The sequence below is a fragment of the Delphinapterus leucas genome, chromosome 10 (assembly GCF_059928025.1).
Source record: "Delphinapterus leucas isolate spDelLeu-1000000601 "Yukka" chromosome 10, BTC_Dleu_Yukka2, whole genome shotgun sequence".
Taxonomy (NCBI): Eukaryota; Metazoa; Chordata; class Mammalia; order Artiodactyla; family Monodontidae; genus Delphinapterus; species Delphinapterus leucas.
Window position 1 is genome coordinate 13990485 of NC_143138.1, and position 26510 is coordinate 14016994.

General features: G+C 41.4%; 2 protein-coding genes across 8 annotated transcripts in view; one reads left to right on the top strand and one right to left on the bottom strand.

Moving 5' to 3' along the window:
* Nucleotides 1-545: 545 nt before the first annotated feature.
* On the bottom strand, nt 546-26381 carry TPMT (thiopurine S-methyltransferase). 4 transcript variants are annotated; one of them, XM_089918393.1, is made up of 10 exons: nt 25986-26364; nt 20742-20925; nt 19612-19704; nt 15589-15721; nt 12166-12218; nt 11439-11513; nt 7522-7686; nt 7054-7139; nt 3935-3979; nt 1563-3504 (listed from the first exon to the last, which is right to left on the bottom strand). In XM_089918393.1, the coding sequence occupies exons 2-10, from the start codon at nt 20879-20881 to the stop codon at nt 3392-3394; spliced, it is 903 nt and encodes a 300-aa protein (XP_089774519.1). In that variant the 5' UTR covers nt 20882-20925; nt 25986-26364; the 3' UTR covers nt 1563-3391. The 4 variants fall into 4 exon arrangements, with proteins under 4 accessions (XP_089774521.1, XP_089774519.1, XP_089774520.1 ...); XM_089918394.1 differs by lacking the exon at nt 25986-26364 and having other exon boundaries at nt 20742-25979; XM_022586735.2 differs by lacking the exon at nt 7522-7686 and having other exon boundaries at nt 1669-3504; nt 25986-26341.
* Nucleotides 26242-26510, top strand: part of KDM1B (lysine demethylase 1B) — a 62911-nt gene continuing 62642 nt past the window's right edge. For all 4 annotated transcript variants that reach the window (XM_022586739.3, XM_089918389.1, XM_089918388.1 and 1 more), the window contains exon 1: nt 26242-26399. The gene's annotated coding sequence lies outside the window, so the exon portion shown is untranslated. The remainder of the gene's footprint in view (nt 26400-26510) is intronic.

Below are 26510 nucleotides of genomic sequence, written 5' to 3' on the forward strand. Positions count from 1 at the left end.
GACATGTAATCACTGTAAAAATTATTAGAGATATTTTACTCTTTTTTTTTTTTTTTAGTACTAAGTAAAGTCCAGTATGTATTTCAAACCCACAGCACATCCTAATTCCATTCAGTAACCACATGCAGCTGGAGGTTACTGCGGGGAACAGAGATCTAGACCAAGTCTGTGATTAATTACCTTCTCAAGATGCTTTTCATTACGGATTTCATTGATGCTTGATGTGCTTCTAACTTGCCTCTGCTCCAACATTGTTTTAAAACGAATCCAAAGACCCCCAACTCCTTGCTGACTGTGACGGAGCTTCTACCCCACCCCTCAGCGACGTCTTGCCAGTGAGTGTGATTCTCAGTAGAGAGGAGCTCTGCTTGGTGAGTAGCCTGCCTTCTTCTTCTTGATCCTGTGCTGTCCCCGTGCGGCAACCAGTAGTACTGCACCAAGAGGCTGGCGGTGTTTAGCGAGGTAAACCAGACAAATCTGCAATAAATACGACTTATTTAAGAATGTTCACAGTCATCGCTCTGCCACTTGGTAGTTAGCAAAGCGGTTCTGGAAAGCATTGTGGCACATACACTGACAATCCACCCTGACGATTTGCTGTCAAGACTCTAATTGGTAAATTTAAAGTATGGAAATGTAATTTTGTGGCGTTTGATCAGTTAAAGCTTTCTCAGTGACACAAAGCTTCTGAACTAAACACAAGTAGGTTTGCGTCTTTCACACTGAGGATCCCCACATTCTAGCTGGGCATCGTTAGCAATCATTTTCTTCACTGTTTGCTGCCTCTCCGTGGAGTTAAACAAATTCTGTTCCAGCGTTCCTGTCAACCCAACCCACACCTTTCCTTCCCTTTCCACTTGTCCTTTTTCTACTTTACCAAGTGTAGAGTCCAGTTTCTTTTTATCCAATCTTAAAATTGCTCTTTATCTTCATCCTTTCTTTCTTTTTCTGAAGACAGAAACTAAGTTCTAGGAGAGCAGGAACCATATCCGCAGTGCCTAGCGCATGCCTGGTACACAGCAGGAGTCAATACATGTTTTTAAAATGGATGAACTAATGAATACTTAAAAGGATACTACTTACAGGCAGCAAACTCCAGTGTTATACCTTTCCTTTGATGATTCTCTAGTATTTATAGGAAGTATTGTTAGGAAAATAGCACTTGCTTATCTCTAGAGTCAATGTTGAAAGGTTTCTCGAATACCTTATATAGTGCAATCCTCGTCGCATATATACACTGATTAATGAAAGAAATGCCCTGGGGACTTCACTGGTGGCCCAGTGGTAAAGAATCTGCCTTCCAATGCAGGGGACGTGGGTTCGATCCCTGGTCAGGTAACTAAGATCCCACATGCCGCAGGGCAACTAAGCCCACGTGCCACAACTACTGAGCTCGTGTGCCTCAGCTGGAGAGCCCATGCGCCCTGGAGCCTGCGCGCCACAACTAGAGAAGAGAAAACCCACACGCCACAACCAGAGAGAAGCCCACGCACCACAACGAAGATCCCGCGTGCCATAACTAAGACCCGTCGCGGCCAAAAATAAATTAAAAAAAAAAAAAAAAGAAGCGATGCCCTGAGTCTTACCTCTAACATTCTGAGTTTCCTATGAAGAATCATCCCTCCTCCATGGCGAAGTCTCCATGGATTTCCTCTGTGCTTCCCTCCAATACTTCTTACTTAGAGGGTCCTGGAATAGCATGACCATCTCTTCCTCCTTCCACCTAGAACAAGCCCTGAGGCCTGTGGAGGCAAAGGATTTGAAGAATACATCTTGTGGTCAGTGGCTGACTCCTGTGCAAAGGACCACGCGGCAGAGCTGGGGAAATGGAGACCCAGCTCAGGGTGGTTACAGCAGAGAGGAGGGGGCGGAGGGCGACAGGCCGAGGAGTCTGGGGGAGGGAGTTAGTGCTTAGGCACATGGACTGCTGGTTTTGCAAGTGTGGGAAGACATGCCACATACATGCAGTTGAGAATGAATCCCAGAACGAGTCCAATGACACAGTTACATCTCAGATTGTACCTGACAATGACCAGAGAAAGGAAGAGAGCAAGCCACATAGAAGCATCTCAGTCCAGGAGGAGAGATGCAACCTTTGAACAGAGAAGGAGCAGACTGTAGGCGCTTTAGCATGGGCTTGTGAGCTCACAGGAGCAAAAGCTTGCTACCATTATGAACCTGAATCCCTCCTGGGTTGGTGGGCTTTGAGTTTCAGGCAGCCTCCGGGCACTGCCTTAACAGGCAGATCTCCATCACCTGTGTGGTTCCTTGGACCCAGCCTGGATTCTGGTCTCCAGCTTTGCTCTCCCCCAAGGGCACCTGGTCTTCCAGCATCCACTCTGACCACCTATCTAATTTCACAACTCATGCCCCACGTGCTTGGCTTCAGGGGTGAGGGGTTTGGTGGGGAGGGGAAAGTGGTGCAGGCTCGAAGGTTTTGAGCACACACAGAAAAATGAGCTGGAGATGTATGGTTGAAAGTGAGAAGCTGGAGATTTCAAAGTTTCTGAAATTTTCATAAACACACAATGAAATAATTTTTATAATACACACCATCCCATTAACATGAGCTAAACAATCTAAATCATTTAAATATTAGGTAGTGCAGTAAGAAAGGAATGTCTGATTTATCAAAATGTGATTTTTAATGAAAAACTGAAAAGTTTTGAATCTAAACTTTCATAATGAACAGACATGAATCCAGTCCTAAGTACACTGCACTTCGTAAGACTATCATTTAAACAAGATTAAATTACGAGAAACAAAAAACTGCCAAACACAGAAAACAACTTTTAAAAATAATTTCTTTTTACAGTTTGGGAAAAATATTTTTTCCATATAGATTGGTTAATTTCATTAATTTAAAAGTTTATTTCTTCATTCTGTCATATATAAAATTATATAAGGAGAAAAAAATGTGAAAAGGAGTGCTAGGATTGAGTACAATATGAGGGTTTACAGTAAAAATTAATGTTTATATAATGTCTTAGACCATTATCTTTTACCTTGGACCCCATTAAAGTGTTACATTTACTCAATGGTTCTAAATTTCATAAAGAATGCCAATGTTTCTGTCTATTATATTTAAGTTATATGCATTATATTTTTCTTTTATTCTTTAATTATACAAGTAATACATGCTGATTGTAAAAAATTCTTGCAATCTGTAAGTAAGACACACAGGTATAATCGTTTGCCCCCCAATCACAGTCTCTTTTCCAAAGTACATGTTTTTTTTCCTAAGAAGTTATAAGCATTTTTGAGCAAAGATCTGTGATGTGATTTGTGAAGAATTTTTTTCCAAAAGTCACCTATTATATTTTCATGCCTTAGCACAATTTTCAATTGCTCAAAAACATGTTGATATTACTTGCTTCTATTTACATCTCATTTACTTTTCTATAAATAGATATAACTTTTCAATAATGTAGTCAATTCCCCAACTTTTATGTCCTTCTTCAAAAGCATCAACCTTCTCCAGACAATGAATATTGCACACTGAACCTGAAACAAAAACAAAGTGTGACAAGTTAAAACTTTATGAAGAATGCAACCAGTTCTAAAAACATATCAGATGATTTTTAAAAGAGTGTGCACTGAAGATCTTTTCTTTCTTTTTAACGAACATGGGGAAATAAATATTAAGGGTAAATTTTCTGTGCTCTGAATTGTTATTATCACTTATAACTCCTAAGAGCTAAAATAAACATACCATCTCTCTAGAAGAATTCAGATGTCTTTAACATAAGCATACCATTTAGCTAAAAAGTCCTATTACAGAGATGGGTTCCTTTTTTGGATATAATAGTCTCCAATTAACTGGCTTCTGACTTTTAAATTTTATATACTTCTAGATATTAATAGTTTGCTAATAGCTCAAAACAGTTAACTGTTGACTTTATTTCAAAAGTTACAGCACATGTCTGTAACTTACCAAACAATGTTTTAATTTCAGCATCTGGAACGTAAAATGGTGGACCTAAGTAAAAAAGAAACATGGTGAAGAATAAATTCTAAAAAATCTAATTGTAAAGAGAAATAAATTCTCAGGGCCCACTTCTCAGCTTATTTCCAGTGACCTTGGTATACACATTCCATACGTAACTCAATTATCCAAATAGGTGAGGATGTGACAGGTTCTTCTGCTTCTTGTTTTGCACATCTGATACCAAAGACTGGCTTACTGAGGGGACTGGTAATGTTAGATGCCCATCTCCAGCTTACATGAGATGGCTGAGTCAGCAGGAACTTGGGAACAGGAAAATCAGAGTGGAGTTCAAGAACAAATTTCCTTGGGGCTTCCTGCTTCCAGGGTAGAGATTTTCTACCACTCCTTCACTTACCCTCATCCTACAAACTCTGCCCACTTTTCTGTGGGCCATTTACTTTAGAAGAAATAGCTTCTGCCCCTTTCTAGAAGGGAATTCTTAGCCTCCACCCCAGACAAGGCCTGTTCTATCTTCTTCCTACAGGCCCTTCCTTAGGCCTACTGTTCAGGAAGGGAACTTACATCACATTCACAGAGTTGACATCTGTTTCCTTTATTTTCTATTTCCATCTGATTGTCCCAGACTTAATTATGGACACTAGGTCTCATCTTTTAATGAGTTTTTAAGATCTGACTTATTCAAACAGAAAAAAATACTAACACAGATATTTATAAAACAAAGCACTTTTTTAAAAAGGCTCAATTAAAAATCAAATAGGGTATTTTTACAAATTAAAAGTGTATGTACTTCGTTTTCACTTCTTCCTGAAAAGCCACGACTTAAAGATCAGGCTTTGCAACAAAAAGAATAAAATACCTAGGAATAAACCTACATAAGGAGACAAAAGACCTGTATGCAGAAAACTATAAGACACTGATGAAAGAAATTAAAGATGATACAAATAGATGGAGAGATATACCATGTTCTTTGATCGGAAGAATCAACATTGTGAAAATGACTCTACTACCCAAAGCAATCTACAGATTCAATGCAATCCCTATCAAACTACTGCTGGCATTTTTCACAGAACTAGAACAAACAATTTCACTATTTGTATGGAAACACAAAAGACCCCAAATAGCCAAAACAATCTTGAGGAAGAAAAATGGAGCTGGAGGAATCAGGCTCCCTGACTTCAGACTATACTACAAAGCTACAGTAATCAAGACAATATGGTACTGGCACAAAAACAGAAATATAGATCAATGGAACAGGATAGAAAGCCCAGAGATAAACCTAGGCACATATGGTCACATTAATTTTGATAAAGGAGGCAAGAATATACAATGGAGAAAAGACAGCCTCTTCAATAAGTGGTGCTGGGAAAACTGGACAGCTACATGTAAAAGAATGAAATTAGAACACTCCCTAACACCATACACAAGAATAAACTCAAAATGGATTAAAGACCTAAATGTAAGGCCAGACACTATCAAACTCTTAGAGGAAAACATAGGCAGAACACTCTATGACATAAATCACAGCAAGATCCTTTTTGACCCACCTCCTCGAGGAATGGAAATAAAAACAAAAATCAACAAATGGGACCTAATGAAACTTAAAAGCTTTTGCACAGCAAAGGAAACCATAAATAAGACACAAACACAACCCTCAGAATGGGAGAAAATATTTGCAAATGAAGCAACTGACAAAGGATTAATCTCCAAAATTTACAAGCAGCTCAGGCAGCTCAATATCAAAAAAACAAACAACCCAATCCAACAATGGGCAGAAGACCTAAGTAGACATTTCTCCAAAGAAGATATACAGATTGCCAACAAACACATGAAAGAATGCTCCACATCATTAATCATTAGAGAAATGCAAATCAAAACCACAATGAGATATCATCTCACACCAGTCAGAATGAATGGCCATCATCAAAAAATCTACAAACAATAAATGCTGGAGAGGGTGTGGAGAAAAGGGAACCCTCTTGCACTGTTGGTGGGAATGTAAATTGATACAGCCACTATGGAGAACAGTATGGAGGTTCCTGATAAAACTAAAAATAGAACTATCATACAACCCAGCAATCCCACTACTGGGCATATACCCTGAGAAAACCATAATTCAAAAAGAGTCATGTACCACAATGTTCATTGCAGCTCTATTTACAATAGCTAGGACATGGAAGCAACCTAAGTGTCCATCGACAGATGAATGGATAAAGAAGATGTGGCACATATATACAATGGAATATTACTCAGCCATAAAAAGGAACGAAATTGAGTTATTTGTAGTGAGATGGATGGACCTAGAGACTGTCATACAGAGTGAAGTAAGTCAGAAAGAGAAAAACAAATACCGTGTGCTAACACATATATATGGAATCTAAAATAAAATGGTTCTGAAGAACCTAGGGGCAGGACAGGAATAAAGATGCAGACATAGAGAATGGACTTGAGGACACAGCGAGGGGGAAGGGTAAGCTGGGACAAGGTGAGAGAGTGGCATGGACACATATACAGTACCAAATGTAAAACAGATAGCTAGTGGGAAGCAGCCGCATAGCACAGGGAGATCAGCTCGGTGCTTTGTGTCCACCTAGAGGGGTGAGATAGGGAGGGTGGGAGGGAGACGCAAGAGGGAGGAGATATGGGGATATATGTATATGTATAGCTGATTCACTTTGTTATAAAGCAGAAACTAACACGCCATTGTAAAGCAATTATACTCCAATAAAGATGTTAAAAGAAAAAAGGTCACGCTGTAATGTTCAAACACATTTAAATGAATCCAGAAGAAAACATCCCTTCTACACGTTCAAAACAAATACAGTTATTTTTAAAATGCAATAAATTATAAAGTTCCAGAAATTAAAAACAGCAATAGTTTAGAGATTTTCCTGCACACCCCTACCTCCCCACGTCCACGTCTCACCCCATCCTCCTATGAGGATGTATTTGTAGGCATCAGCCCAATACATCCCATCCCCACCACCATGGATGACACAGACTGCGTGTATATCAGCAGTATGCCTCACAGGAGAAAATAATGCTATCCAAGTCATAGAATTAAATCACGAAACAAGGCAACTGGAAAAAAGAACAAGAAACTTTACCTGCATGTTTAGTTGGATCGTAAGAAAAAACAGACAAGAGGTACTGAAACCCAGTTCTTGTTAGGGACAACATTGTATCTGCATAGCTGAAAAGAACATTGAAAGGCATGTGTTACATTTCTTTACAAAGAACGAGAGGCAGGGAGGGAAGCCAGCTTTTCCTTTCATCCCTATTACTGAGTTTAACTCTCCTAAAAAATCACATGAAGTAGATTCTCATTCTAAAAAGCTAGAAATGGGCTCAGCAAATGACGTTACCTGCCTAAGCCGGGAAATAGCGAAGGATGGGAACCCAAAGGAGGCCTGGCTCTGGAGCCCATCAGACCAGAAGATGTCAAATTAAGCAGAACAGAGGCTCCTTCCAACGTGATGTGGTCCCCGGAGGCCCATCAGCTTTGAACGTATATTTCCTGAAGCACTGCCAGCTTTGGGGCAGTGGTTCCTAGACCAGGCTGGTATCAAGATTACCTGGGCACCTGCTGGAAGAAGAGATGCTCGAGCTTCATTCTTCTCAAGACTGAGTCAGTAGGTTTGCTGTGGGGCCTGGGATGCTGCAGCTTAACAAATATCCTGGATGACGGGGTCATCACCGGGGGCGCGAGTAAGAGGTACAAAACACAGTCCCTTTCCTCTCTTTAGTTGGAGAGAGATAAGACTAATAAACAAGCCAAAATTCAAGGTACTATGACATTACAGTTCTGCACGGGTGGCATAAACCCTGAGTGCTATGGCGACTATCCTTTGGAGTAGGTGTCCTGAGGAGCAGGTGATGCCACTTCCCAGCCGTGTCTGATGGGTTCAGAGCGGGGACCTGCCCTAACAGGGCCCATCAGCAGACAGACCAGGAGCCAGACCTGGGTCTGGTACAGAATGAGAAGTTGGACCAATCAGATGACTCCACTGGGAAACTGAGTTAAGAGATCCAAAGAGGAGCTGCTAGTTCGCTGTGGTCATTGGACCAAACGCTGGAGTTTCTGTGCTGGGTGGAGGCTGGAGCAGAGGAAGCTGAGTGCTGAGGTAGGACGGCAGAGGAGGCATGCACAGGGAGGTAAGAGGCCATGAGAGACAGACAGAGGTGGACGAGCTGCACAGCTCTGAGTGAGGAGCCTTGGCTCTTTCCACGGGGTCCGGCTGTGCTGCCATCCCTGTCCAGAGCTCTGGGAGAAATCAGGGAGGCTGTCCTGCATGGGGTTTAGGAGTACGGACTCTGCAAGGTCCCCGAGCTCAAAGTCCAGCCCCTCCACTTATGGGCTATGTAAGCTTGACAAAGTCTTAACCCCTCTGTGCCTCAGTTTTCTCATCTGTAAAATGGGGATAAAACTAGTAACCAACTCACAGGTGGTTGTGAGAATTCAATGAGTGCACACACATAAAGTGCTTAGAAAACTGCCTGGTACGTGGTAAATGCTCAGGTCAGTAGCTTATTCCGTTAGCATCCTCAACATAAACTCCCTTAAAACTTGAGCTGGCTTGAGCTGGTCACTCTTCCTTGCAAGTGAAAGAACCAGACCTAAGCAAACTTCTGAGCAGAAACCTTTACTTTTTAACTTTAGATTCTTCTTAAGAAAGGAGGGACTTGCTGTCCCGATGAAGTGATCAGTCAGACAGGTTTGGCAGGGTTTCAGAGGACTCACAGGCATCCTTCCTCTTGGAATGCGGACTTTCTCTGTCAACCAGCGTCAAAAAATTCAGAAAAATGAGAGGTATGATTGATGGTAGGCAAGAAACCTGAGAGTCACAGCAGAAACCACATCCGTTCTCGCCCATGTGTAATCTCAGCAGGAGACACGCCGTAGTGATGGCAGGACTGGGAAAAAGCACTAAGTACTGTAAATGCTAAGATAAAGTCATTTATCTTCCTAATGGCTCAAAATAAGCAGTTATTCCGGAAACAAAGGCCAAGGCATTCTTGGGGCTGTGACAAGACACACACACACACACACACACACACACACGCCTGGAAGGGGAGGAAAGAGAATAGGGGGACCAGGAAGACAGAGTCTGTGACCAAACTAGAATTAGATTCTCCAAGAGCTCTGGAGGGGCCTCATGACTCTTTCTTACCATGAACTAAACAGTTCAGAGGCCACTTAGATGGCCTTTATTTCTAGGAGAGAGGAGGCAATGGTGGCTGGTGGGAAACAGTATATTTTCCTTGCTTTGAGTCAGGTTTGTTTTCACTCATTTACTCAACAAATATTTATTAAGCTCCTACTATGTGCTAAAATTTTATATACATATACATATATTTATATTTATTATTATGCCAGATGATATCATTATCTATAAAAATTAAGCCAGATGGTGGAGAAATAACTGAACACAAGGTGCACGGTCTGTAGAGCGAGCTTTGTGATTTCGGGTTTGCTCCCCACTGCCTTGGGGATCTGAGTGACGCAACCAAAGCCTGCAGAGAGACTAACCTCGAGGAAGAGGGTAGACAACCTTAGGAAGCGGGGAACACCTACGATCTTAGAGACTCAGCAGAACTGAGTTTAGTGTATAAATGTGGTGTTTTATGGAGACGCAGAAGTCACAGGTGGTACTTTTGAGTTGATGACGGACACTGATGTCACAGGGAAATGCCGAGCAGACACTGGATATGGGATGTGGGTGTTTAGGAGAAAGAACAGAGCTGGAAATACAGAAACAACAAGGGCCAATACCATGCGTGACTTGTTCAGTTATTTCCCCAACATCATGTGTATTTAGACATAGTAGGAACTTAATGTGTATTTGTTGAATACCAGAACGAAAGTAATAGGAGAACTGAAGCAATCTTTGAAGGAGCAAGTACAGGAGAGAGGACAGCACAGCCGTGCTGAGGATGGTCCCTCTGGGAATGATGACTTCTAGGCATGTGAGGAAGGTGAGGGTCCCAGAGAAGAGAGAAAGGAGGAAGGTGTCAGAAAGAAAAGGGAAAAAGGGGTGTGAATTATCACCAGAGGAAAATATATATTAAGAAGATGTGGAACTTCCCTGGTGATGCAGTGGTTAAGAATCCGCCTGCCAATGCAGGGGACATGGGTTCGAGCCCTGGTCCGGGAAGATCCCACATGCCATGGAGCAACTAAGCCCGTGCATCACAACTACTGAGCCTGAGCTCTAGAGCCCGTGCACCATAACAAGAGAAGCCACCGCAAGGAGAAGCCCGCGCACCACAACAAAGAGTAGCCCCCGCTTGCCACAACTAGAGAAAGCCCTTGTGCAGCAACAAAGACCCAGTGCAGCCAAAAATAAATAAAATTAAATCTTTAAAAAAAAAAAAAAGAGGATGTGGCAATGTCTAATTAAAATAAGATTAGGTTTGGCAACAAGCCTTACTCACCAAACAATTCTTTTTTTTTTTGGCCCGCGTGCAGCATGCGGGATCCTAGTTCCCCAACCAGGTATTGAACCCCCTGCGCCCCCTGCCATGGAAGCTTGGAGTCTTAACCACTGGACTGCCAGGGAAGTCCCAAACAATTCATTTTTAAAAAGAGAAATTTCATTTTGCTGATATGTTGAGTCTGCCTCCATACAACGAAGTAATTCAGTATTTATGTGTTACACCCAAGTAAGGCTGTGAATGATATTTGGGTTGGAAAGTACACAGGAGGGGTCACATTTTACTCAGTATACTTTCGCATATTTTAATTTTATTTTCTAATAAGACCAGGTACAAAAGAATGCTCACCCAAAATATCTAGACCAAAAGCTCTAATACAATAGCAGCTAATATTTAAACAGTCATTTAGGGTCAACACAGCACTTGTTACACGTGTTATTTCTTTCCATTCCCACAACAACCGTGTGAGGGGGCCTAGTCATGGGCGTGACTTTAAAGCCAAAGTCCTTGGGTTTTAATCTCAATTCTGTCACGTACTTGCTGCCGCACTTTGGACAAGTAACTTAAACTCTTTGACCTTAGTTTCCTCCTCTGTAAAATGGGAATAATGATAGCGTAATACCTCACAGCGTCGCTTGGTGGATAAATTGTGTTGTTTCACATAAGGTATTTTAAGAAAGCCTGGCACATGGCAAGGAGTGAACAAGTATTACCTGGTACTCTCAGTGGAGGTGGTGAGGGTGGTATTAGTCGGAAAATTACAGTTTTGCAGAGGAGTAAACTAAGGTGTAGAGAAGTTGACTTCTTTGACCAGGGCAATACAGCTTAGAAGTGACAGAGCCACAAGCCTTGCACCCATGTCCCCGTGGCCAAATCCTATACTTTTTAGACCAAGATGCTATTGGATATAGGTCTTCTAATTCCAAATACAATAAGCTATTTCAAACCAGCAGAAGTCTAGTAATCTTCTGGAAACCAGAAAAAGTACAATATAGCAAATTAAGGAGGCTAAAAAAGGGGGAAAAAACAACATAATTAAAGGAGCCAAATCACTAACCGTTTGCGATCACCTGGATTAATAGCGACTAACGCTCCTCTATCCCAAATTCTGTCAAATTTGCCAATATTTGCTCTACCAGAAAGAAAAAGATAAAAAAATTTATGTAAGAAAAATAAAATCTTTAACAAGACAGTGTTCCCCATGGCACATGTCAGAACCTCACCAGCTGTTAAGGAACTGGGATCTCACATCTGCTTTTCCTCAGAGTCTCTAGGGATGTGCTGGTGTGTGTGTGTGTGTGTGTGTGTGTGTGTGTGTAGCTGTCCATCTCCTCCTAGATCTAGGAGCTGGTGGCAGCAGCTTGGACTTGGGGGCACAAAGGAGGAACAAGGGACAGTTTGAGACAACTCTCCTCCCAGCCCCTGGAACAGGTATCAGGGACTTTTAGGAGATGAGCTCTCACCTCCGTCCACACCCTGAAATGCATTTCTGTTACAGACACAGGTGTGAAGTGGAAGACACTTTCTTGCTCTCCCCTCCTTTTCCCTACCTTCCTAGGGTATAATAATTTTTCCAGAGCCTAGCAGCTACCCAAGGGCAAAGATATCAAGTGTGCAGACATACAGGCTGCAGTTAAAAATAACTGCAGAACAGAGACTCAAATCAGTGCTTCATGGGTGCTACTACAAGGGAATGGGAGTGATAAAAAGACCCTCAGCCCACCCCAGCATTGCCTAGCAAATACTCAAGTTTTTAAAAGTGCAGACGTAGACATCAGTCCTACCTGGGAAGATCAAAAAGACTGCAACAGTACAATGAGATGTTCCCTGAAGAACTCTGCAATGAAAAAGTCAAGAAAAAAAAATTCCACTTAATTAGGAGGTACTTGAATGGTCAAGGGAAAAAAAACAGGGGCAAAGCAGCACATGGGTGGTAGAGAAAGAATGTGTAATTAAACATAAAGAACATAATTTCACGGCAAACAATTTTTTTAGACATCTTACTTTAAATTTTTATTTTGGGGGGACTTCCCTGGTGGTCCAGTGGCTAAGACTCCACGCTCCCAGTGCAGGGGGCCCGGGTTCGATCCCTGGTCAGGGAACTAGATCCCACATGCCGCAACTAAGAGTTCACGTGCTGCAACTAAAGATCCTGCATGCCGCAACTAAGACCCGATGCAGCCAAATAAATAAATAACATTATTTTTAAAAAACACTAATCTATAAAAAATATAAATTTTTATTTTTTTAATTTTGAAATAAATATGGACCATGCTGCAGAGAATTTATAGAATAAAGAAAAAACCTGCCTGCCACCCTCTGAGCACAGTGATTTTAATCATTTTGGTGAATTCCTCTCCATCTTTCCCCCCTCACTTCCTGCACCTTGCAACCTATGCAAATATTTTTATAACTGAAAATAAAATACAATTTTACTGAAAATAATTTTTAATGGGACTTTTTAAAATTAAAAACCTATATGGGGTTCTTTTGGATCAACTCAAAAAGGAAAATCAGATTGGTTAATCCTGAAGATCAGTTAACTATTACTCATTTTGGAGCTTGTTATATTTTAGCAATGTTTACTTTAGCAAAATCCTAATATTTTGACCCCCTAATGACAAGTATACACATCAATCAATTACCAGGCAGACTGAGAGAGAAAGGGCAGGCATTTTAAAAGTTACTCATGAAGGGCTTCCCTGGTGGCGCAGTGGTTGGGAGTCCGCCTGCCGATGCAGGGGACACGGGTTCGTGCCCCGGTCTGGGAGGATCCCACATGCCGCGGAGCGGCTGGGCCCGTGAGCCATGGCCGCTGAACCTGCGCGTCTGGAGCCTGTGCTCCGCAACGGGAGAGGCCACAACAGTGAGAGGCCCGCGTACCGCAAAAAAAAACAAAAAAAAACCAAGTTACTCATGAAAAGTGCAGTTGTATTGACTCCCCATTCACTGACTGTCCATTCACTGACTGATGAGCATTTATTTCCTGAGCACCTCGTAGACAGGACTAGCCCAAGTTCTAGATACTGCAGTGAATTTGACAGTCTCTGACCCCAGTGAGGACAGCCTGGTGGAGCAGAGAGGTGCGGGAACAAAGAACCATCACGGTACAGAATGGGCTATACTGTTCTGGTTGTGTGCCCAGAACTGTGGGAACACAGTAGACGGAGCAGGGAACTCACTGCCCAAGCACCAGGAAAGGCGGAACAAAAGGTGGCCGAAGAACTGGCTGGATGCATCTGCTGACATCACGGGTGTGGGAGGTGAGAAGTCTGGGAGGTGGGGGGAGGAGCAGGGTAGGAGATGTACTTCAGGATGTGAAAATGTTGGATTTTATTCTGAAATAAGGTGCAACAGAGGTGGGTGGGCCTTTGAAGACCAGTCTGGAAGCACAGTGGGGGTCAGCCCTGAGAGGAAGGGGTCGGGAGGCAGGGAGAACAGCCCGTGAATCTTAACCTTGGCTGCAGACTGGAATCCCCCAGGAGCTTTAAATAGACCTGATGCCAGGCCCCATCTCTAGAGGTTCTGACTGAATTAGCTGGAGGCAAGGCCTTGGCACTAGGAATTTTAAAAGATCTACAGATAATTTCAAATGTGCCACCAGGGCTGAGAACCACTTCCTCCAAGGAGTCTGGAAGAGGGCTAGCCTCTCCGGACTGAGCAAACAGCAATTCTTAGATGATCTCAGAATGGAGTGGGAGGAAGCTATAAAATAAAGTCCTATCAAGTTTCCTAGTGACCTGAGCAATTAATTTCAATATCTAGAAAAGAGAGTGCTTTGCGAGAGACCGAATGTACAGACGGATGGTGGCCAGACCACATCTGGTAAGAGCTCAGACCCATAACCTCTGCATCAACTAGCCAGGGAAGCCTAACCACAGCCTTGCAGGACGTGGTCAGTGACTGCCAGCCTCCCTGATTTTTACGCCTTCCCTCCACCCCTACGCCTCTCTTCTAGCTCAAAATCAAATACGCTTCCCAAACCAATCACAAGGGATGCCGCTTCTAGTTAGCCAACAGCGCCAGAAGCCTTCGCATTTTTATCTAGAAAGCTTTCCTACGCCCCCGCCAGGCTTTGAGCCTCTGACACATTCAATTGGCGACTCCCTCTGAATTGACAGCCTCTGCTTGTTCTCATTTGGGTGGTCTCTGTTTATTTCCACATTATTACCCCAAGCTAGTGAAGCAGTTCCACTGGATCATTCTGGTCACAGGAGGAGGACAACTCCCAAATCTATCATTTCCAGCCCAAATGCTTGGCGCACGCTTCAGAGACATTTGCCAGTTATCCCTTCATCATGCCACAGGTCTTTTAAACTCACCTCCAGAACAAAACTCATTTTCTCTGCTCTTCAACTTGCTTCTCCTTTATTCTCTGCTATCCAACCAGTCATCTGAGCTGGAAATGTGAACTCACCACCCCCTGGATTCCCACTCAATTAATCACTAAATCCTCCCAGTTTGACACCCTAAACATCATTTTAATCTATCTGTTCCTCTAAGTGCCCCATCACTCTCGCGGTGCAGCCCTGCAGGATCTCTTTCCTGGACCACTGCTCACAACCTCCTATCGGGTCTCTTTGCCAGGAGGCTACTGCCCTTCAAGCTCACTTCCCTTGAGGCCACAAGGGTGGTCGGTTACAAAAGAAAATCTGGCTGTGTCACGTTCAGGTACCAGCTTTACAGGACATCTGGACTGGATGACCTGACTCTCTGCCTGTCCTAGCCCTATCTGTCACCACACTTCAGGAAGCTCCCCCAGGCTGGGTTAGGAAACATTCCTCGCTGTTCCCTTAATACCCCGTGTCATTACACTTCGCTCCATGTATGACAAACAGCCTCCTTTGTTTCTCTTCTCTCCTAAGCTAAGCGATTCTTTAGGGCAGGGACTGTGTTTTCATCTCTTCAGTGTCTTATGCAGGGTGTGGCACAAGACAGGTTCTCAGAAACACCTGTTTATATATTAAAAATCAAACAAACCCAAACCAAAATCACGACAAATAAGCTTTGACCTTGGCTTTTATATATATTTGTTCACACCTAGCTACTGTCTATCTTTTTATGCTCCTTACACTGTATAATATCCAGGTGAATCTGGTGATAAAGTGGGGTCATCTGACACTTGCATAGTATCCTCACTTACTCATGCTGAGAAAAACCTTCTTCTGGGGGTATGGAAATAACTATTTACCAAAATCAAAACACACCTTGAATACTTTGGCTCCAGGAATTTCCATAATTTGTTCTTCTGAGTAAGAAAGATTCTGCTCCATAAAAAATTCCCGTATCCCAAGTTCACTGATTTCCACACCAACTACACTGTATCCTCGGTCTGCAAACCTGCATAAAATCATATAATTACACTTAAATTTTTATTTCAAATACCGTACTAAGTAAAAGGATATGTACCAATAAGCACACATTTTCCTTAATTTTAAGGGATTTATTTGAATTCAGACTCACAACGTTTCACAGAACATGTAGATACACAGAAAGTGGATCTATATATTCTCAAACCTTATGCTATGTGGAATTCTGAAAAAATGATTTATATGACCTTAGGAAAAATTTAAGAGTTTGGAAAATTATACCTTAACATGTTGATTTACTACAAATGATTTGACTGGAAGAGTTTCTGATTTAAAAGCATCCTATGAATTAGATATGCTTTTCAAGTTCTCTAAATCAGCTCTGTCCATTAAAACTTTCAGTGATGATGGAAAAATCTATACCTGTGTTGTCCAATCCAGCAGCCACTAACCACATAGGCTATTGAGCCCTTGAGATGTGGCTCGTGTGACTTAGTTTAAACAGCCACATGGGGCTGGTAGATACCGTACTGGAGCACTCTAGGACATTATCATCCACTTCTATAATAATCTTATAATTTCCACTTACACTAAACCCTATCCAAAAATTTATTTGATTACCATACGCAAAAGCTTACCAGTATTTTTCCGGTAAGGTTTATAATTACAGAATTCAGTCTTGGGATCTTAGACTTCAAAGAAAACAGCACTAGTGGCACAAATACCCAGGTACAGTATTGATTTTATGTTACATTAAATAAACACATAAGTCAGTTATGCAACATATGCTTTTTTTTTTTTTTTGCGGTACGCGGGCCTCTCACTGCCGTGGCGTCTCCCATTGCGGAGCACAGGCTCCGGACGCGCGGGCTCAGCGGCCATGGCTCACGGGCCCAGCCGCTCCGCGGCATGTGGGATCTTCCCGGACCGGGGCACGAACCCGTGTCCCCTGCATCGGCAGGTGGACTCTCAACCACTGCTCCACCAGGGAAGCCCAACATATGCATTTTTAAAAATCACACACCATGCAAAATCATGCAGTAAAAATCACGAGGCTTATGGGGAAAATGGGGGCTGGAGTACACATTGAACAACTTTGTCCTAATGGAGTATATTCAGCCATAAACAACTGAAATCTTGCCATTTATGACAACATAGATGGACTCTGAGGGCATTATGCTAAGTGAAATGAGTCAGACACAGACAAACAGCTTATAATCTCACTTATATGTGGAATCAAAAGAAAACAAAAACCAGAAACAAGCTCATAGATACAGAGACCAGATTGGTAGTTGCCAGAGGCTGGGGGTGAGCAATGGGTGAAATGGGTGAAGGAAGTCAAAAGGTACAAATTTTCAGTTATAAAATAAATAAGTCATGGGGATGTAATGTACAACATGGTAACTATAGTTAGTAGCATTGTATTGCATATTTGAAAGTTGCTAAGAGAGTAGATTTTAAAAGTTCTTATCACACACAACACTATGTAGTTCTGTAACTATGTATTGATTAACTAGATTTATTGGGGTGATCATTTCGCAATATATGTATATACAAATATCAAATCATTATATTGTACACCTAAAACTAACATAATGTTGTATATCAATTATACCTTAATTTTTAAAAAGGTTTTTTTTTTTAAGAAAAAACTGCTGCACGTTTGCCATAACTCATCTCTGTGAATCAGGATTTTCTCAATAATATGTAATTAAACAGTATTTAGAAATAAAATGGATTAAATAGTACTTAAGAAAAAAAAAAGTGCCACATTAAAAAGAAAAAAGACAAGAACCTAATAGACATGGTGGCACAGTTTTACATGTTAAATGGTTACAAAATATATAAATACTACAACATGGCACTTTACCTTGAGAGAGACCTGAAGTTTACTTGTAGACTTGTAGGCGTTGGAAGGGCTGCAGCTTTTAAGTTATTGTAAAGTAACGGAAGGGGGATTATTGGCAGCCGTGGAAAGTTCCAACACTGGCTGTGGATGGGAGCAAGTGGCTCACAGCACACCGAGGTGCACTGAGGTATCGGGGAGATAGTTGAGGTTTGTGCATGGGTGCATTTTGTCTATTTATACACGGTTTAGTAGAGCTGGGTGTTTCACCTCATGTTTCTTGCAGACAAAATTACATATAAGCAGATGTGAAATTCAAACCATGCTCAAATTGTTCCTTAATGTATTAGTGGAGTTAGAATGCAATTAGCATTTTCAAAACAATTGAATAATAGCAGAACTGATGGTACCTATTTCCCTACACAAGAGGACACACTTTCAATGTGGTCAGAACATGAACTGTTTATAGTTCTAAAACATACATATTAATAACTTATCTTTCACATTTCCTGGGAAATTTGTAAGTTAACATACATGGAATATTTTTTTTTTATTCTCCATACATTTTTTGAAGTTATAAAATATAAACAAAAAAGTTACCCAAACCAGCTGCATGGATTTTTACTTCTACTCAACATATGGAAAAATGAACCATAGCCTACTATAGACTGGCATAGGCTGGATTCTACTGGAATATATTGTCCTAAAAGAAACCCAAAACCTAAGGAAATGTCTTAAACATTTTATGTTAATGCTTTTGGGCTTCAGCTCACAGTTTATCTATTCACATCTGATATCTGTATAGACCTTAATACACAAATTTGTTACATAAGTGAAAAATCCTCTAATATAATAACTTTTATACAATTACAGTAGCTTAGTTCTGGCATTTTTATTACAAAGGACTTTAGACCCTAAATCTTCAACAATCACATTTAATTGGCTGTTTCATAATACCATTTTCTAACCTTGTATCAAAGCCTCTGCTAGAACTAGATTGTTATCACTTATGACACAGCAATAAGACAATCTGCTCATAGAGTTAATGTTTTTCTTGCAGGTAGTTTGCAAAGTAATTCTTTCTTCTGCTTCAGTGAGTTGGTTAGGATATAATGTTCTCAATTTCGTGGCCACCCTAGAATCTTAAGCCACAGCAGCCACTCACAAATGCTCTCAGCTACAAGTTGAGGGAGCAGGGGGCTGGCTGCAAAAATGCCACCATCCCCGCTCAGAAATCCACTCCCAATGCACACATGTTCTGTAGTTTGCCCACCTGTATTTATGTAGGGCAGAGAGCATTTTTAAGTTACTATATTTTTCATTTACTAATCATTTTCATATATTTTATTTTTCTTTCCTGCTTGACGATCAAAGTTCTCAACGTTCAAGCTTATACAAGCTTATGTCTTGGCATGTACGATAGCCTCTGTACATTATCATTACAACAAATTCTGTATAGGAAACGATTGCCAGGTTTGTGACTTTAGGGTAACCCATAGTGACAGTGGCTTGTGAATTAAAGTGAATTCTCACAAGAGAGAATTACTCACAAGAAATACTTTCTTTATCACTGGTTTTATTAGCAATGATTCATGAAAACAAAACCTCCTATGTGCTCGTAGAGGGATGGGAGAGTTGAGCTGAACTGTGGACTATACACGGTTTTGCCAAAAAGCTGTAATTCATTTTGAGCTTTTCTGTCCACCTCTATTTAAAATACCTAAAATTAACTTAGTTACATTCCAAAACCACCTACAAAAACTAAACCACCACAAAGATGAAGGAAATTTAAGAGGGAAGGCTAGTCCCATCCTCTGCCTCCCCCACCACTTTGGTTGTAGACTAATTCTTTTGCTTAGAAACTCAATACAGAAAGACTAGTTCTCCCCTCTGTTTCTGCACTGTCTTCCTGTTTGAGAGTATTACCTCTATGAACCCATCGGTATTAGTCTACTAAAAATATAGAATCCCTGTGCATTTCCTGAGAATGGAATTTTTTAAACTTACATCCTATTATTCACCCAAAGTGTTTACCATCAAGACAAGAAAGTACGTTCATGCTTATCTGCTCATACCATTTCATCTCAACTGCTTTTCCACAAAGAGGAAAAAATACCCTCAGTTCTTTCGCGCCTTTAAGGAAAGTATCCAAATGCTTCTTTAATAGCCTGGGGAGGAAAAAAAAAATTGTTTGTTTTAATTAGCCCAAGACACAGAGGAAAGGACTACAATTTTACAATGCTAAGTACATTTCATGTATTACCTCACTTAATATTTCCCAACAACTTTATGAAGTAGGTAACATTATTCATTAAAATCTCCAGTTTATACATGAAGAAACGGGAAGGTTAAGCAACTTGCTCAGTCAGGTAACTGGCAAGCAGTTAATGTGACTCAAACCTGGGGCTTTCCTGATTAGTAATTAAACATAAAAAATTATTTTTTCCTTGTTTGATATGTTTTGAAAATGTATATGTGTGTGTGTGTGTGTGTGTGTGTCTTCTAAGGCCAGCTACATGACAGAGATAACTCATACAATGGTTCTAGGATGATACCCCAACTACTACTTAGTGTGCAAATGTAATAATAATAATGATGTCCCCTGGGCAGTCAGGGTGGCTGCCTGGAAGAAGGAACATCTGTCGTGGCCACTCTACTCAGCACTGACCCATCTTTATTGCTGCTGCTTCAAAGCCCACTACTACTACTACTATTACATTGCTTAGCATTCAGCTCACTGATTAATTTCTCTCAACTTCTCTTCTTCCACCATATAGATAATACTTTAACATTTGAACACATGCTATTGGAAAGCAAAGTCAGAACACCACCACTTTTCAGCATAAAGAGATGCCAGCATTAATATAACCTGAGCATCTGCATATGTATAAACATGTATGCCCAACAAATAAATGTTATAGGGGATTAAAAAAAGGACATATTTCATAAATCTAAGATGTCATCAACTGTAAGTCACACCATTACTTATACTCCATGAGAAGAAATATCACTGCCAATTCACCTATGACATGCCACAGATGCATCCTGATTTCAGGGATGCTCCAATGTGAAAATCTAAAAATGTGCATCTTAAAATCAAATAATGGATATCTATATTATTATTTCTATTTCCAAAGTCAGTTTCTGATAGAGCATTTCTGTTATAGACCAACATTTGATATAAAGAAACATAAACATTTCTTACTGATGTCCTCGTTCTTGGTGAAATGCAATTTTGTGATTCACCCACTTCTCTTGCCATTCTTCCAGAGTCAGCATTCGGTTTTTCTGTACCTCAGTGTTGGGGTTCTCTTCAGCATCAAGTACTGCTCTTGTATTAGCCATGGTTTTGTAGATAGCTTTGACTCAGAAACAAATGTCTCCAATGCCTAAGTGGAAAATGTTTGCAAGGTTGTCACTTAAGTGCATTTCAATTCTATTGATGAATGAAGAAAAAACCTATTATTCTCAGCAGTACGGCTTTTATTTTACTTTTTAATTAATTAATTTATTTATTTTTAGCTGTGTTGGTTCTTCGTTGCTGTGCGCGGGCTTTCTCTAGTTGCAGCGAGCAGGGGCTACTCTTCATTGCGGTGCGCGGGCTTCTCTTGTTGCAGAGCACGGGCTCTAGGCGCGCAGGCTTCAGTAGTTGTGGCTCGCGGGCCCTAGAGCGCAGGCTCAGTAGTTGTGGCACATGGGCTTAGTTGCTCCGCGGCATGTGGGATCTTCCAGATCAGGGCTTGAACCCGTGTCCCCTGCATTGGCAGGCGGATTCTTAACCACTGTGCCACCAGGGAAGTCCCAGCAGTATGGCTTATTTAAAAATATTTCAATATTCACGGAAAAGCTATACAAAAAATTACTTTTCAGTGAATCTGATGGTAGAGGCATATCTCATAATACACATTAGGAAAGATCTTTAAATAAATTGAATTACATCTTAGAGTAAAAGAATTTAAGTTTAAAAAAAAGAGACAGGGCAAAAAAAAAACAGGCATTATAACTTTTGTAAGCTTAGAATCTTTCCTAGCATCTCACTCTTCAATTTTTAAAATTTCCTTTAATGTTTACTTCTTATTTTTTTAATCAATGTTATAATGCACACAATTCAGAGTTCAACAGAGCTATGAAAGCAGCAGTCCCCATTTCCAATGAGACAAACATCTTTAACTCTTTTAGCTGAATCTTGAAATATAACTCAAAATATAACTCAAATAGCATGCTTATTTTGTATCTTCTTAATTTTTTATTTCTAGGAAGCATCTAGAAAAGATAAGCATTTAGTCCTCTTTCAACTTCCCAACACACACACACCACCTTCTCATTTTTCCTATCCTTTCCATATAGATATAGCATATTTGTGATTAAACATTTCAAGTTCACATTATTAGGACTAGGTAAATACTATTCACAGGTAAGCCATATAGAATTCTATGATTACTTTTCCTTTTCTGTACAACTTTTTATTCTGTAGTTAATAACTATCTGGCTTTTTCATTTATAAAATTTCCATATATTTATTACTAATTCAACTCTAAGTTCTCCCAATCTCCTGTCAATACACTCTCAATCTCTTGGCTTATTAGATATCCTATCAACATCATCTCAGAGAATAACCTTCTGACCTGGATGCTGTCTTCTCCTGGTACACAGCTAGCCTTCTGCGATCTTTATCTACCACCATCCTGGAGCCTTCCTTCTTATCTTTTGATGAATCTCCTGTTTCCTTTATTGGCCATTTTCCTTTTCTTTGGTTACCACCCTTATATTGGTAAAATACAACCTTTGGCAGCTTTCTGAGAAAGAGTGCATGGGAGAAAAGGCTTTTGGCAATTTTGCATGTAGAAAATGTCTTCACACTATTTATTCCCCATCCTCGATGTATAGTTTTGCTGGGTAAGAATTCTTAGTTAGAAAACATTTTCTCTCACAATTCTGAAGAAATCATTCCCTTGTCATCTAGCTTGTAGAGTTACTGCTTAAATTCAAAGACATTTGGATCTTGATATTTTCCATGTGGCCAATATTTTTCTCTCTCTCAAAGCTTTTCTTTGCCCCTTAGTTTTTGCAATTTCATAATTCTATGCCTTATCCTGGGTCTGCTTTCATCCATCTGGCTGACTTCTTTTAATCTGGAAGCTCATATCCTTCAATTATGGAAAAATTCTTGAATTATTCAGATGATGATTTTGGTCCTTTTTTTCTATTTCTCTTTCTCGGACCCCTTTTTATGGTTGTAGAAGCTCTTGACCCAATGCTCTAAATTTCTCATATTTTTTTCTATTTTCCAACTCTTCATCGTTTTGTCCTGTTTTCTGACAGCCCACCTTATTTTTATCTTTCTACCTTGCTATTTAGTTTTTCTTTTCTGCTCTCAAGTCTTTAATTCTCAAGAGCTCCTTTTTGTTTCTGATGTTCTCTTTTCATTTTATTTTGTCGTTACTTCATGTATAGAATGTATATAATATTTTCTCTTATTTACCTGCATGGTCTGTTACTGAGTCATTTTTTTCTGTTGGTTTTGTCTTCTATCTTTCAAACTAGTGACTGTCCTCAAATTCCTAGCAATTCTTATTATCTACTCACATTTAAGAGTAAATACCAAAAAGCTGATTATAAGTTTAAGTTTGTGGATGGGGCTTATTGACTGTAAGCTTCTCTGTAGGATAATATGAATAGGTATTATTTGGAAACTTAGATGTCATTATCTTTATTCTCTTTGGACTCATCAGACTTTCCATAGATGGACTTCCCAATTCCTGTTGAAAGTTTGAGTCCTTGGGACTATGGTTCTATACTCACACGAGAAAAGGATAAAAGTGGGAAAGGGCCCCAGCATTCAGTTTGCCTGTGTTCAATTAATCCCCATATTTTCAGTATGGTACTCCCATCCCCAACTGTGAACTGTATCTTCCCAGTCCAAAGACTGTACCCTCTCCAGGGAATAAACCCCCCAAAGTCTGCTGGTGTGGTGAAGAAGAGATACTTGGTTGCAGGGAATTGGGAAAGGGATCTGCGGACTTAGCCTTTTAGGAACCAGAATTTCAAGCAATCCTCCTAATTTCAACCATACCCTTCCATCTCCCTGAGGTACCTGGTGCCGCTAATTCCTGAGCATTGGGGGATTCTATAATGCAAATAGGATTGCTTATTGGCTTTCCCCATTGCTGGTTTAGAATTTAGCTTTCTTCAGTCTGCAAAATCCTTTATCACTCGTCCATCTGCTTTCTAGTTTCAAATTTTTATTGCTTTTATCTTCTCTTCTGTCTTCCCTTTATGTCTTTAAAAATCATACTGTTGTTTTGGTGGAGTTTCAGGAGCAAGCAAAAGTAGATGCGCAGATTCAATATCCCTTCTCTACCCTACAAGTTTGCATTTTCAAATAATTTTCTTATAGCTTTTTTTTTTTGGTATGGGAAAATGCACACAAAGGCGTTGACCTAAAGAAAAACACACAACATAAGAGTTGTGAGTTTCAATTTTATTCGGGGACCTTACTGAGGATGATAGCCTGGGAGAGAGCCTTTCAGATACCTCTGAGGAACTGCTCCAAATACATATGTTCCACATGTATAAGATTTTTTTTTTTTTTTGACTAGGAAAAACATGTAGTCTAGCATACATTTTGGTAAAAGATTACTTTTTGTTTTGTTGTTGTTTTTGTTTTTTTGCGGTACGCGGGCCTCTCACTGTTGTGGCCTCTCCCGTTGCGGAGCAACAGGCTCCGGACGCGCAGGCTCAGCGGCCATGGCTCACGGGCCCAGCCGCTCCGCGGCATGTGGGATCTTCCCGGACCGGGGCACGAACCCGTGTCCCCTGCATCGGCAGGCGGACTCTCAACCACTGCGCCACCAGGGAAGCCCAAAAGATTACTTTTAATCACAAAGAACAGATACCTCAAGTTAATGATTTTAGTGATTTCTATGTACAAGAAGATGCAAGAATCTGGGGCCATTGAAATTCTCCCTGAGGCATGCTATCTAGGGGCCATTTATACAAAACCCAGAATGCCTCACCCTTATTTTCCCTCCAGAAGTCCTAAATCGCCTGGGGTACATAACCCTCTGCAGGGGGTTGTGTTTTAACCCTTAGTATAACTGGTTGATGAGCAACATTCTTTGTTCCTTTTTTTCCCCCCTTTTACAAAGCGAACTGAGAAAAAAGGACATGTGTACATAACTGCAAATCTACCTGAAGGTATGAGGAAAATGTCTGTCCTTTCAACGTGAAATTTGTCATGTGAGGACGATACAACACAATAGTTGTAACTTATCCTTTGAGTCATTAGTGAAACTAATTTAGTTTGGATTACACTAGCAGGCTATTGGTGGAGTTAATTTAATGATTCATCCATGAATCATTATTCATGGAAAAGCAGTTATTCAAGGAAAAGTTCCCTTTATGGCAAAACTTGGCTTCAGTGTGCTTAGGATTTAAGGAGAAGGCACCTCTCTTGGAATTGGGAACACAAATTCACTTCCCAGCAAACTTTTGTTAACAAATGGCTTTTGCAAGGCCCTGATGATGTCTAGAGGTGATGCTCAGGGTTTTCTGAGAGGTCAGAGGGAAGTATCTGATGTATTGGGTACAGAAAAGCAAAAGAGAGTTGCAGTTTTCCCATTTCCACATTCAGCCAGAAACTTTGGAACCTGAACTTGAGCCTTCATAAACAGTTCTCTACTTAAAACAAAAGGGAAGCATAATTTTATCACTAAGCCAGGGCAGCCTGGAATTGTTCAACTCTACCTCTCTTACACAAACTTGAAATATAACTTAACATCATGAAGATAACTTAATCACTTCTTAGGTGTTCTCATAGCTTCTCAACCTGTACTTAACTTGTCCACATCCTTTTCTGGGGAAATAAAAAGTTTCTTTCTACAAGCAAGATAAAAGTGCAAAATTATAAGCATCAGGAAAGGCAAATTTCACAATCATTCTTACCCATACACAGAAATAGCAGATGTGCTAGTTTGGTCGCCCAAGTTCTCCTTGGGTGGACTCCCAAGACTGGTTTCCTCCTCACCTTTTCAAAAAGCATGTTTCTGCTTTAGATTTATTTTAAAATTTTGGTAAATTTAAGAATAACTTCCCTAAAGTGCACAAATTTTAAGAGTATGGCTCAGTGAATTTTTATACATGCACACAACCTATGCAATTACCATGGAGCAAGACAATATTTACAGCATCCCAGTTCCCCTCACTCTCCCGGCAAGTACTTCTCTTTTCTTAAAATCAACAATACCCGACAATGCTTTGGGGTCACTTTAACCATGGACTCAGAAGGATCATTCACTACCTGATCTCGTTATTCCCCGTTCCCACTCGGCTCCCTGAGCCCATTTCAGGGCGCGGATGGCTGGGACGCCCCGTTCCGGAATCCGATCACACACTCACACCTAAACGTCCCATTGGTCATCGCACCCTCTCTGCACCCGGCGGAGCCTACCTTGTGCGCTGTCCGTCGCCTGCTGCTGGTTCTGGCGCTGCCGCGGGCCTCACGGGCTGAGTCCCTAAGCCCCAGGCTCAGCCCTGCTATTGGACCCGCCCCCGGACCCGCCCCTCCCGTGGCGCACAGACCCCGCCCCCCTCCACACGCTCCCCGGCTTGCTCAGCGGCGGAAATGGCCAGGGCGGGGCGAGTAGCGCGGCGAAGGCGAAGGCGGGGACCCTACTCCTCCCTCTTCCCGCCGGCTCCTCCCACCCCGGGTCACGTCGTGACAGGGGCGGAAGCAGCGGCGGCGGCGGCCGAGCCGGGGCTGCGGCTCGCTGCGCGGATCCTGCAGTCTTGTGCGCTCGGCGCGCGGCTTCGGAGAGGCGCCCGCAGCTCTGGGCGGCGCGCGAGGTCTCGCCTGCGCTCTGAGGTGGGGGGCACGCGGCTCCGGGGGCGGGCGTGAGGGCGGCGGCGGATTTCGGGTGACAGCTCTGCACAAAGCAGCTTGGCCGGGGTGCACGCTCTCCTGCCCCTGTGCAGC

Bases quoted from the DNA above. Each gene is read 5' to 3' on its own strand.
- TPMT (XM_089918393.1), bottom strand. From the start codon at position 20,881: ATGGCTAATACAAGAGCAGTACTTGATGCTGAAGAGAACCCCAACACT. The intron at 11,514-12,165 runs GTAGGACTGATG...TCTTTCTGGTAG, and splicing joins AGTCTTTTTGATCTTCCCAG to AGCAAATATTGGCAAATTTG. The intron at 7,140-7,521 runs GTAATCTTGATA...TGTTCTTTTCAG, and splicing joins TTCTTCCAGCAGGTGCCCAG to CTATGCAGATACAATGTTGT.